Genomic DNA, 14203 nt, shown 5'->3' on the forward strand with positions numbered 1-14203 from the left:
CATTGCTACTCTTTCTGCCTCACCACGATGTTTAATCAGAACCCTGATATAGACTGTTCTCTCTCTAGAACAAGGCTTAATCTATTTCCTTAACAATTACTAATTAGAATAATCCTCATGGATGCAAATATTATAGATTATATCTAATTTATAGCATAATCAATGCTATCAAGCAACATACATTACAATGATCCACAGCCTACACATAAGACAACAGAGGGATAGCGTGAGTTCTTGGAAGGCTAAATCATGATTACCTACTCATATTCTTACTATCAATGTTTTTTTAACATTCATAAAATAATGAAAAACATGAGACTTAATGATTTCTAGTTTTCACCAGGTTTGACTCATTTAATGTAAACAGCACCAAATGAACTTCCAATGAATTGCTTTGGAGTTGGATATGTTTTCTAAATATCTCCAGATGTTAGTCGTTTAGCATTGTTTATCATGCTGAATAAACAATATGTACATATTTATCCATTACATCTACGTTCTGGTGGCTTCTTACTTCGATCAAGTCCAAGACTTACTTTTAAAGAGGGAACTTTGTAACCCTCTTTCCCAAAGTATTCTTCTGACCCCTTAAAATAATACCCTTTAAGAACAGGTTTCTTCTTTTCTATCACTTCTTTCCCTTTTATAGCTTCATCTTGCTCAATGTTGCTGCCAACACAAAACTCTACGAAACGTTCTTGCCAAACAACCAATGGTTCTTTCTCAATCAATAATGATTCTTTATAAGCTTCTTTCAAGAACACGTGTGATCTCTTTTCCCCTTTTACGACATAGAAGATTCCATCATATTTGATAAAAAAATCTACCAAACAATGCGGTAGCCGATATGGCTTGCAAAGTTGCTGTAACTGATCTATTGTCGCCCTTTTCTCTAATGTAAGGCTTAGGAACTCATGAACTACAGCCACTGCAAATTTCTCTGCCTCAATAGAATCTGGTGAAAGATCCAAATCACGAGAATTTTTGTATGGTGAAACATAAGGCAAAGATTGAAATTCTTCAATCTTCTCTGCCTTCTTCCTTCTGGGCTGAAGCCCCTTTTTATTCTTCCATGGGAAACGCAAGCATTGTGTATCTCCGAAAGAGTCATCGCCTATATTTGATAGATCAACATGTAGCTTGTCTTCTGCAGTCGTAGGCTCTGGATCCTTGGTCTGAATTGCATATTTCAAATCCTCAATCAACATTCCTTGATGAACATATTCTGAACCCTCAACCGAGATTTGCTGATGAATTTCTCCATCCTCAGTTGAGATTCCTCGATGTGAGTCCCAATGCACAGATTGTGTATCCTCAGTTAAGACTCCATTATGAACATGTTCATCTTCCTTGAATGGTCGATGCACATATTCAAAATCCTCTGTCGGCACACTACGAACATATTCTGCATCTTCACTCAAGATTCCCTGATGTTCGTCTTCTGAATCCTCCGTTGACATCCCTGGACAAACACACTGCAAATCTTTGCTCAAGATTCCGTGACATACATCTTCTGAATTGGTTGAGATTCGTCGACTATTTCCCTGCACAACAGGGGCATTTAATAGGCTCTCCTGTTCATTGTCCTCTATTATAGATTGCAAAGCAATATCATCTCCAAGATTCATGGCATTCTTCTTCATCTTCTTCTTTTTGGATTTTCCTTCATTCGGAACCAGTGCATTCTTTTCAAGAGTAGAAACAGCTAGACCTTCATCCCAATCACCACAAAGTTCAACATACAGCCAGCCTTTCCTCTCTTTAAGAGAGAAAAACTGTGGGTATTTTTTTACTAACCTCTCTTTGAAATCAAAAGGCAAACCAAGAGATTCTCTTACTCGTTCAAGTGCATCGATTCGGAGGCGTTTTTTCATTGAGATCATTAGAACCTTCCGTAGTTTTTCCACTAGCTGAGGTTCGAATCGATCAAATATCTCTCTCTCCTCTTCTAGAAGCCTCTGAGCCTCTCCATTGAATTTACACCATGTCCTCTTCCTATTGTTATGGTTATAACAAGAATGAAGGGTGAAAGCTCGTGGGTATTTCCGGACATATATTGCGATTTTCTTCTGTTTCCCCGCTTTCATAATATCCAGTTCTTCTCTGCATTGACCTAAATCAGCTACTTCTATGCTCTGGGAAGGCTGAGAGTTTAAGATCTCTTTCAAGCCAAGGATGAAGTTCTTCTTCTTCTCATTAAAAGGTTTTATCTCAAACCATGGCTCTCTCAGAGGAAGCCCGAGTTTCAACCTTTCTTTATCAGATTTGGGTTCAATCAAAAGCTTCTTTTTGTCAAAAGACGAGTGAAGAAAACGAATATTTGGACCCATGCTATGCACAAATTGTGATCCCCTGTTCCATAGCTCTGCAACAAGCTTCATGGCCTTATTGCCAAGGCCCCTAAAAGAGAGAGCACCCTAAAGATGTTTCCCTAACCCTAAACCTGATAGACCATCCAATGAGCTTTCATGGCTTTCTTTGTAAAAACCTGGATGCCCAAGACGGACTGCTAAAACCCTAAACCTTGATCTTGTTCACTAATTCCATTAAAATGGAGTTTGTCATGAACCTTCCTTGCCATGGACCCCAGTCCTAAGGGTATTATGTAAATAAACCTCTTCAAGGGGCGAGAGTTCGAGTCTCCTGTTGTTACCTGTAGATCGATCTTTCTTTCAACACAACTTCGCATTGTTACCTCTAGTCCTAAGAGTATGTAAACCACTTAAGGTGCAAGAGTTTGAATCTCGTGTTGTTACCTCTAGATCGGTTCCTCTCTCATCTTGATCAAAGCATTAGTTACGTAAGCTGGTTTGTCCTCGACCATTTCAACAATGTCAAGGAAATGATACAACCAGTTCAACACATTACAGTACAATACAATAGTCGGGAAGCCTCGGGACTCTCAATATGTATATTTGACCTACCTACTTAGTACTTAGAGCATCATGTATCGTGCATAGCGGTTCCTAGAATGATCTACACGGAGATATGTAAATACAAAGACAACACTTCCAAGTCTCCAACATGTCGATCCATGTACAAAGGTAGGTTGCCTTAGGATGTTGGTTGGTTTATATCTAGCTTTCTAGTACATATTATTCCATGTTTATTTGTAACAGAAAATGAGCACATGATGGTTGGGTTCATAAGAAGAGGGCATGAAACTTCTTGACAAGTAGATGGATGTGAAATTGTGAAGACATATGAGGGAGAATTGGGAGATATTGATGTGTAGAGTATCAATTGAGGCCAAGATTCATTTGATTCCAAATAACTTTCTCTTTTCCTAACAAGAAGTATAATGGTAGAGTTATCATTCATAATTTGTTGATCACATCAACAATAATACAAGCTATAAGGCTTCCACAAGAAGAAACCATAAAATGTCTTATAATTGCATGAAAGCAATTTGATAGTTTCATTGAAACTTATAATGAAGGCCAACATGCAACAATTGCGAGAATCAAACATATGGAGAATGAATTGACACATATTAAGGAATATGCTACGATGATGTAAAACAAAGTTGGATCAATGTTTGTAAGATGGTTGTAAGTGAATGTATACCATGCACATAAGTAAGGAGCGATAAGAAGAATCGACATCATTGCATTGATGATCTAGATTGCAACCTTTCTGTCAAATATTAGGTCAAAGAAATGATAGACAATGTGAAGCAATACTAATATATTTGCGATTAGTAATGTAATACAATATCAAGAACAAGACCAACTAAGCAAACATAATATGGAATCTTGAACCCTAAACCCCCTAGATAGATTAATATTGACCTCATTAAACTAAACTTTTAACACCTATATGTAACAAACATGTGAACTATAATGAATTTTCTTTCCCATGCTAAGAACTCATAAATTCTTCCTCAACATCCATTAAATGTTGATTTTTATTACTGACACTTGAAGGCATTCCCTTTGTTTAAACAACTTCTGTCAACTTGAAACGTGTCATAAATTAACTTATATATGAGCCATGCATGACCCTATGCATGCCCAATAGGATCTCAAGCCTGTCTAGGAATTATACATATATTCATACTTGAGTGATGAGCGCATCCTATTCATGATCACTAGCCTTTCTAGGATTGATACACATATTGATACTTGATTGATACGTGTTCTGAAGCTCTAAATATGCTCAACAAGGTACATATATGCATTGATATCACAAAGGGATGGAGTTTATTTTATTTGCGTGTTGATAATACAAAGATGGCGAATGAACTTGAAAGAGGAATTAACAATAAACATTCATAATCCGATTGATCTATGTACATCACAATGTAAAGAAATACTAACATGTGTGTTCTTTGTGAGCAAAACATCACAATAAAAGATCTAACGATAGTTTGATCATGGATAATGCAAAACCATGGTGGGTATGATGACACCAATCTAATAGTCATAAAATATCAACATTTTTTTTTTGTTAAAAGCGCTTCATGAGCTACAATTGTGTGAACCGATGAGTATCCATTGATTGTGTGAAAACAATAGTGATGACATGCTCGGCCTTGGAAACAAACTTAAATATCACAATTTTAAAGAAAAAAAATGGAATTTCAAATTAAGTTCTAAAACCCTCGATAGAGGGTTGAATCATTGAATTTATTGGTAGAGTAGTATGGAAGCAAAATTTTGAGTTTCCTTGAGTATGAGAGATAGGGGGGAAACATACTCCATAAACTGTACATGTCAAAAAGCCGAAATGCATACATACTTGTGCGGCAAGCATGGGTGTGTAGGGAAATTATTTCCATCATGTAGATACAAGGCTCTTTTGATGGGTTGGGGAATGTCCCTCAATTAAAGAGACATATGGGGGGAGGCAAAAATATCTGTTGCAATGGGTGGGTTTTACAAATAACTAATATAATTGTGTGATATATCCCGAGAAAAAAAAAACTGAATAAATAAATAAATAAATAATAGGGAATAATTTTACGATATTGTGGCGACAACATTGGTAATGCTAGATGTGGGGATGAATGCAAGGGCCGACACATTGTGTGTCATTGGGCATGGGGCTATGTGATATATATAGAGTTGTATAAACATGAATAGAGTAGTTGTATAGGGTGGTGACGATACACGGTCCAATGCACATTAAAACACATGAAAGCGGCACGCTACATAAACTCTTAGCCGTTTGCTAGATTTTTAAAGAAGAGAACCTAGATGCTCGCGGATGAACAAAGAAAAGCCGAGGGAGCCCCCCCCCCCCCCCTTCCTTACAATCTTGGGGCTACACTTATACATATACATAGCCATATACATGTACATATATGGTTTTAGATGCATGTGTTAGTTTCTTGAGTTACAAGGTTTAGACCTGCACTTGGTGGTCCTCATCATAATTTACAACAAAAAGTGTTGGTGAATGTAAGCATAGTATAATGAATTGCTGGTTACCTTATTATTATTAACTCCAACTAGATTTGGCGGGGCCTCTACATTTGGAGGGGAGGCTTCTTCTAGACGTGTGTGGGACGGCACGTTGTAAGTTGCGGTAGTTTGACCACATGTCCCAAACTGGGAAACCTTTTCTTCATCTTCATGATTATTATGGCTGCTTCTTCCGGATTGGGCAACATTTCCATGCTCAGGGATGTCTCCAATCCTTCCAAATTGGGAAACCTTTTGATAGCTTGTGCTGCTGAACATGGCGTTACTAGGGATCGATGTGGGTTGGTGACTATAATGAGGTCGATCATGGTTGCCAGGTTCGTGATAATTCGGGCCGCCGTCTGATTCAGTAGCCACGGTCATGGTTAGGGATTTCTGTGCGCAAGTTGGTGGGTAATTAGCGAGGGGCCCATGAGGATTAAAGGTGTGGTTAGTGGGGTAGTTAGCCGATGAGGGGATAGCCCAGGTACTGGAAGAAGAAGAAGAAGAGGATTTGCATGGCCAATTAGGGTTCCTCATCATGATGTGATTGGATGATGGAATGGCGGAATTATGACAGCTACTGCTGGATGAATGGACGGCGCCGTTGGGATAATCCGATGCCAGGTTTCGATAGCCATAATCTCTGCAGCCAGTGCTACAATTAGCGGGATCTGGATTGGGCAAATCCGGGTGGTCGAGCAGCTCGGCTTTCAATGTGCGGGCGTGTGCAGAGAGCCAAGCATCAATCAAGATGGAAGAGCGAGGTTGGGAGGAAGCATGGGTAGCATCATCATCATCAACGATATCAACAACAACATCATCATCATCATCACCATCACCATCATCATGAAGATGAGAACAGGGTTTGAATCTTTTCTTGTGATAGGTAATCGAAAGATCTGCAGGGTGGGGGAGAGGCGGGGGAAGGAGGAGGGAAGGAGAATCAATGGGGGCATGGGGGGAGGCTAAATCGGTGGTAGTGATGGTGGAGCTTCGGGAGATAGAGGCGGTGGAGGCGGAGAGGTGGGAGATGCGGAGAGCGGGGAGGGAATCGATGGCGGGTTTGGCTTGGCGGAGGAGCCAGTCGACGGCCTTGCTGGGCTGGTCTAGGCCAAGCCGGTCCTGAAGATCATAGAAGCGGATGGCCGTGGCGACCGAAAGCCGGACACGCCGGTCCCGGGGCCCCCGGGCCGTCAACACTTTGCTGTGCCGGTCCTTCCCACCGCCGCCCTGTCGGATCGTCCGTGCCCCCGTGCTCTCCTCCGTGTATTCCCCCTTCAGCATCGAATGCAAGGCCTCCATCTTATACACCAACCCATAATTTTTGTCCGTCTCCCACATCTCTGCACCTGCCATGTCTGTGTCGGTAGTAGTAGTAGTAGTAGTAGTAGTAGTAGTAGTAGTAGTAGTAATTGTCGTCGCTGAAGGCCCTAGATCAAGAATTAGGGTTGTCGGGTTTAGTAGTATACGATCCGATCTCCTCCTCCTCCTCCTCCTCCTCCTCCTCCTCCTCTTGCCTCGCATATAATAATTGTCTGCTGAATCCCCTCCCGCCTCCTCGGACATGGACACGGACATGGACACGATCTCTCCTCCTCCCCCACAGACATTCAGAGTTGATTCTCAGATCCCCGCTTGTAGATCTCACTCACCCCACCCCCCCCCCCCCCAAAAAAAAGCGTCTACAATATATATATATATAGGAAGGTGAACCAAAATCAAAACAAAGACATTAGGGTTTAGGGTTTCGATTATAAGTCTCTCTACAAAAAGAAAAGAAAAGAAAGATACCACATGCAAAATGGAGCTGTGTCAGATTCTTGATGAAAATGAACTTGCTACAAAGATCTATTAAACCTTTTTTTTTTTAAAACTCATTGCAGCACTGGATTGGATTGGATTGTTTCAATGGATATTGGAGAATCATGTCAAGATAGAGACGAGACCAAGAATGAGGCCATGGCTCTATGGTATGTTTAAGCATATAGATCAAAGCCTGATATAAGTGGACAGAGCCTATTACCAAGAAAGATGAACTAGTTACGAAACATATTAGAGGGATTAAGCAGAAGGCAGCATTAGGTCATCATGATTATGACCTAATTAGCCCAAGCTGCATGGACTTGTATTAATGTAGAGACCGTGTTTAATCAAATCGTGATCTGGAATGGAATGTATCCGTCCGGAGTAGATCAGAAATGCAACCTGCACTCGGCCTTAATCAGGCTGCGGGAAGAAGTTAGAGAGGAGGAGGGGAAGGGGAAACACATACATATATGCAGGCACCTAATTAGGGAGGGTTTAACCTAGTTGCCTTAATAAGATCTCACTGTATTTTAATTATCAAGGAGATCCGGCACTGTTAAGGAAGGTGCTTTAGTCTCTAATTATCTGTCCTCAATTACACCTTAGAGGTGCTATTAATTTCTTTGCCACTGTAAGATCCTCTGAAGTATGTGCAGAATTAATCTCCTGCTTCCAACTGCTCGTTATCTAAGGAACACATCACTGCTCCAGCAGCAATGCCAAGCAAGCCAAGGATCTTTAGGGTTTAGACTACCAATAATGTATAGATGTGAATTAAAACTGTCAATGTAGTGGGAGTACGGTCTAGTGTACACTCGCTCAGAAAACCTTTTCAGTAATAAGCATTAATATTCTCAATCGCCTTCTATAGAGCCTAGACAGCCATATCAAGTTTTCTCTAATTAATTCCATGGCTGGAGAGTTGCTATTAAAAATCTTTCAGTTTTCTCTAATTAATTCCATCAGTTCTTCATCATTCGATAACAATAACGACATCAACCGTGGCATGTTTTTAATTAGCAGGACTTTATTAATCTCGTCGCAGGGCTTAATTATTCTATAAACTGCTATTAGTGGTAGGGTATTTGTATGAATATTAATCGCAAAGTGTTAGTTAGAAACCGCCACACCACCATGGATGGATTGGATGCTTAAAGAGAGAGCATTCATTACATATGTATGGAACTCATGCTATATTAATATCAGACATCAGACATATATATGAAATCAGACATCAGACATCAGACATCAGACACCATCCAAACGCCAAAACCGAAATTCGAGAGGCATTATATGAAATCATACTACTGTTGGTGTTCGAGAAATAGTTACCGGCAAAAAAAGGAAAAAAGGAAGCTAAATTCAATGATATTGGTTGAATAAAAGCAGGAGCAGGAGCAGGAGCAGGAGCAGCAGTAGCAGCAAACTGTCGCTGATTATTTATATGTAGCGACAGATGATGGATGATAATACAGAGAAGGCGCAGGGAACACAGAGATCAGAGCAGAGATGAGGTAGGTACATAATACAAAACTTTAATAATGAGTACTAACTAAAAGAAAACATTGACAACAAACAAACATTACATATATATACACATGTGTGTATCAATATGTATATGTATGTATGCATACATACATACATACATATGCAATACAGACAAGTGACAACATATAGATAGATAGGAAGTAATATGTACATACATGTGACATAGTCGACATACATACATATTGCATATGCAGACATAATATGTATACCATACCATATAGCATACGTACCACGCATATATACATATACATATATATATGCTATACATACATACATACACACATACATACAATATGTACATATAACATACATTAGACACAGCATACCTATATATTTGATGGATATATCTTTGGTATGGTACGTCACGTGCACGCGATGCCCATCATCATCATCATCATCATGAGCACCATCATCATTCCTCTCTCCTGAATCCTGCCTCCTACCATCTTTCCATACATATATGTACATACATTACATAACTTCTCTCATTTCCTATGACATGGACATGGACATGGACATGGACATGGACGTGACATGACACACACAAGTTGACGAGTTTTTTGGTGTATGTGTTTTTCCAGGATGGATTTATTGCTGAGAATGGGTCCCTAAAGAAAGGTTCTATGTCCGTTTTATCTAGATTTTAATAACTACCACAACACCAACAACCACCACACCAATATTCGATATCTCATCGTTGAATCATAATTGCGAGCATTTCGATGACTCGGACTCTACGAGCAGAGCCTTGTTTCGGAAGCCATCTCTCTCTCTCTCTCTCTCTCTCTCTCTCAATGGCCTCCCTACTCAACTACTCCCAGCATACACCACTTTATTTCTTCTAGTGTTATGAGTTCCCAATCACAACACATAGTCAGGTTAGTAGTAGTAGTAGTAGATGGTTGTAGAGAGCCTCTTGGACTTGAGGTCATTTGATAATGATGCCTTCAACATTACACTCCCCACTCTCAATCCATCTCAATTATTATTATTATTTATTTGTGTAGCCACTTTTGGAAGGTTGTGTCTCACTTACTTTGCACCAACCTTAATACAGGTGGGACTCACCTCCCAATTATGTCCACCATTCTATCCCATAACAAACTCTTGAACACAATTTAATAGGAAATGGTGGTGTTGGATGCAAACTGCATCTTCCTACAGTTTGAGGAATACAATTGGTGTACCTTCATTAACTTCGTAATAAAATTAGGGTAAATCATAATTGGATTCATGTTGAATCTCCATGCATGATTGCCTCGAGTCTCACTTTTGAGTGTTGCTTTGCAAGTATTACATAATCTATATAGAATGGTTAAAGACAAACAAGACATTACACGCTAAAAGCACAATACGAAAAAACCGACAAATTACAAATGTGCCAATGAACTAACTATTGCTTAAGGATTCTCTAGCTAGTTATGTCGAAATTCTTAAAACTCTAATACTTGTAGTCTTTCAAGCTTTGCAGGTTGTGGTTTCACATGGCTTAACCAACAAGTGTGTTATACAAATCATTCATAAGTCCAATTGTATGCGGCATGTGTGTGCGTGAGAGAGTGCATGCCCATATCTAACAACATGTTTTGGTCCCATCCTAGTAATACTTATCCTATTACGCATATTACTATATATGTACCCACATATACATGCATACTTTTCAAGACTTCCCTAATAAAGTTTTCCAAAATGAAGACTTACCTTTTACTTCAAAAATAATCTCTACCTAAAATCTAGATTCGTGAATGTCATGACTAGGAGACAGGTTCAGCCGACATCATATAGATAATGCCCCCAAATTTTGAATAATGGATAGGCTTCCTCTGACGGTAAGGGATCAACGACTGATGTCATATCCACTAAATGAGGTGGAGAATGTATGAAATAGAATGCAAATCAACCACGATGTCCGAAAGAGAGAGAGAGAGAGAGAGAGAGAGAGAGAGAGAGAGAGAGAGAGAGAGAGAGAGATGCCCAAGTTTTAGAAAGATACAAGGATGTTGGTTTGTAAGAGTTGTAATCTATGGAAGATTGTTGAGTGATCATGAGATAGAGATGGGTAGTGAATGGCATTGGTCACATCAAAGAATTGCTACTTGAAAACTAAATTCAATTATTTAGAGAGTTGCGATTAGTAATGTTTGTCGATCACATGTGACATAACCTCAACTCACACAAACACTATGAAGAGAAACGAAGCTTGAAAGGGGGATGGGTGTCGAATCCCTTACTATATGTTTTTTCGTGTTCATTGGAGACGATAATATCCTTTTGGAAGATATCTTAGCCTTTGAATCCTTAACCAATTCGTGATTCTTTTTGTAATACTTCTCACACCTTTGCCTTCATATTGCGGTAGTCTTTGCTTTGTGGCCCCCCCACTCCCTTACATATAATTGATCCCCGCTTCATTTCTAACAAATATTGATCCAAAAGGCAAAGAATATTTCGCCGATTATTTCTTTAATCATTACCCCTAGTCTCCTTCATTCTAAAGTGACCTTTTCATATCATCGTTTCCTTTGGGCCTCCTTTCTCTTTCGTGCCTTAGTTTTTTCCCTCTAATGATATGAACAAGTTGAAAAGCTTTATTGTCAATACCTCTAGAGAATTACTTGTCATGCCATTGGGATTTCCATAGGAATTACACGCACAGATGCACTGGTGCGTGCGCACACATGCACACACATCTTAAGGCCACCATGAACTCATGAGCATCTCCTTTTGACACATGAATAGCTATACCATCAATCCCTCCAGAGAATTACTCGCCATGCCATTGAGATTTGTACATGAATTACACATAAATGCACCCACCAATACACACACACACACACACACACACACACACACATGTCACACAACCCTTAAGGCCAATATGAACTCATGAGCACCACTTTTCAGCACATGTAATGATAGGACCAAGTTCAATAGCTATATCATCAATAACTCTAGATAATTACTCGTTTTGCCATTGGGGTTTCCACAAGAAATTTACACATAAATACGCACACACACACACACACACACACACACATCTTAAGGCCAACATTACTCCTTGAGCATCACTTTTCAACACATGTACCATCCCAAAAGATAATAAGTCCATGTCTTAGATTCGTACATTTTCCACATTGAAGGGAACTTTTTCCACAATGAAATGTACAAACCTACTCCCTTCTCCACTCCTTCCCCTAGAAAGACAAGAACATCATGTAGTGTTTTCTTGCGTAGCCTCGTTTGCACTTAGCCATGAAAAGAACAAGTCGCTAAAGTATAAATATCGACTTGTTTATTGCGCCCGACTTTCTTGCAACATCTTATTGAGGTTGACCCCGGGTTCGTCCTCCTCCTAGAATTGTCAAAGTTCACTAACATCCCGTGTGAAAAATGCAGTGCTTTTTAAGTGCACTTTAAACACCAAACCATCTTTTAGTGGTTTGTAGGAAGTGACTTGTGTAAATAATAGTTGCAATACTACATCCATGCCACACACACACACATCTTGTAATGCTTATCAATGCAAAGAAGCTTCTTCTAGATGGAGGAATAATGTAAATGGCTCAATGATATGAAAGGCCTCACACCGAGACTCTTATGGTAATTCAAAAGCTATAAGATTTGTCTGTATTGAGACCATGATTACAACTTATACAATGTGGTGCAAAAATCCTTATTTAGTCAAATCATCTATGATATGATATTTCCTCTTTCTTTGACTTTTATTAGAATTTAGGGATGCTAGCTTTTAACTTTCCACACAAACATACAAAAACTCATAATGTTGAAGATTCCCAAGTTGTAGAATTTTGAGATGTTATTGTTCTATCGATGTGCGGAACAATGCATCCATCGTATCTTCATGGACATGCAAAATTGGTTCTTCCTTCAAAATTGGTCCTTCAAATCAGAGCTCCATCATTGTAGAAAAAAATATTTCTAGATTGCAATGCTAATATTCGTAAGCCATGTCACATAATAAACTATTTGAAAAAGAGAGAGTTTGTTATAAACATTAACAATATAACTAAGAGTTGAGAGAACTGGACATCCGAAGAGACAAATACATGAGGAAGAGACTCAACATAAATGAGCCCAACATTATGTCGGTTCGTGTTGGAATATGGCATGAGGACAAAACAATAACTATAATTTCTTATCTAGTTTTGGCAAGCTTTGAGTTGGGGCTTCCCTAGTCTTAATATTTTCCAACAATTTTATATTTGGCAATAACTACAATAATCATTAAGAGAACAAAGAATACAACTTATTTTCTTCGGTAGATTCCATCCACATCTAAAACTATACACATTGCCATGAGTTTTATTGTTCTTAATGAGTATTCGTATCTTAGAGTCCTATCCAAAACCTTCTAAAGAAACTATGGATGACTATTATACCAAGGACAGATATACATTCCTTGATATAGCCATAGGTGCTATTGTGACTTGTCCTCAATGATTGTTCTTATGTTAGAGTCCTATCCGAAACATTCTAAAGAAACTATGGATACTACTATAACAAGGAAAAAAGTACATTCATATAACACACTATTTAATGGTAAATGGGCACAACTATGCTTTTTGTCTTTCATGCAAATGCCACCGTGGTCTACAACTCACATGAACATCTCATTTAGTATAGCCATAATCATATCACAAATGCTTTATTATCCAAACATATATATTCATACTTCTAATTTCAATTAGTTTTATCTAATTTGAAATTGTTAAATTGGTATAAAAATAATACCAATTATCGTTATTGCTTATTTATGCCCAATTATATAATTTTTGGGATGGGAGGATTACTTCGATATAACCTCCTATACACATTTATATACATTATGAGCCCTTTTGTAAGGGGAAGAGAATTTATAATTTTATGCTTAGTAGTTGCCTAACATACATACATACTCTAGTTTATGATGCGTGTAAGGGATTTAAAAAGATAACGTACTACAACTAATAACTATACTTAGTAAAATTGATTATTAGAGAATTTACTCCGTTAGAAAGCATGGAGAGTATTGCTACTTAATCGTTGTTCTGAATTATTTCCTCCAATTAGGTGCTCCCTTGTCAAAGGATGGAAGTTAGATATTTAGGGAAAATTTCAGAATATCATCATCTCATGTATGGGGGGATAGATCTATTGGATTTTATTTTTTTGCATGGAAACAAGTCTTAGTTGGATTGCTCCACATTGCGCTATAATGGAACCCACATTTTACCACATCAGATGGTTTAGTGCTTAGTTGTAGACATTGGTTTGCGTGGGGGCAAAATGGTAGGTCTTGCAAACTCATGGAAGACCTGGTGAATTTTTTTATCACGACTTTGGGAGGAACAAAAGCATCTACTAGCCAAGATTCATGGAGGACAAATAATGTTTTAACAAATTCAAGAAGTTATGGACTGAGCCACTATACCATCCACTAG

General features: G+C 38.7%; 2 protein-coding genes across 2 annotated transcripts; both read right to left on the reverse strand.

Moving 5' to 3' along the window:
* Positions 1 to 175: 175 nt before the first annotated feature.
* Positions 176 to 2421, reverse strand: LOC147848774 (protein WHAT'S THIS FACTOR 1 homolog, chloroplastic-like). The gene has a single exon (XM_087338134.1). It carries the CDS (start codon positions 2379 to 2381, stop codon positions 480 to 482), a length of 1902 nt encoding a protein of 633 aa, XP_087194260.1. The 5' UTR covers positions 2382 to 2421; the 3' UTR covers positions 176 to 479.
* Positions 2422 to 4559: 2138 nt separating this feature from the next.
* On the reverse strand, positions 4560 to 7028 carry LOC147848775 (uncharacterized). The gene has a single exon (XM_087338135.1). It carries the CDS (start codon positions 6984 to 6986, stop codon positions 5379 to 5381), a length of 1608 nt encoding a protein of 535 aa, XP_087194261.1. The 5' UTR covers positions 6987 to 7028; the 3' UTR covers positions 4560 to 5378.
* Between the last annotated feature and the right edge of the window lie 7175 nt (positions 7029 to 14203).

Source organism: Azolla caroliniana, unplaced genomic scaffold, assembly GCF_043228905.1.
Source record: "Azolla caroliniana isolate FFs.n. ecotype wild unplaced genomic scaffold, voAzoCaro1.0.p SCAF_228, whole genome shotgun sequence".
NCBI classification, from domain to species: Eukaryota; Viridiplantae; Streptophyta; class Polypodiopsida; order Salviniales; family Salviniaceae; genus Azolla; species Azolla caroliniana.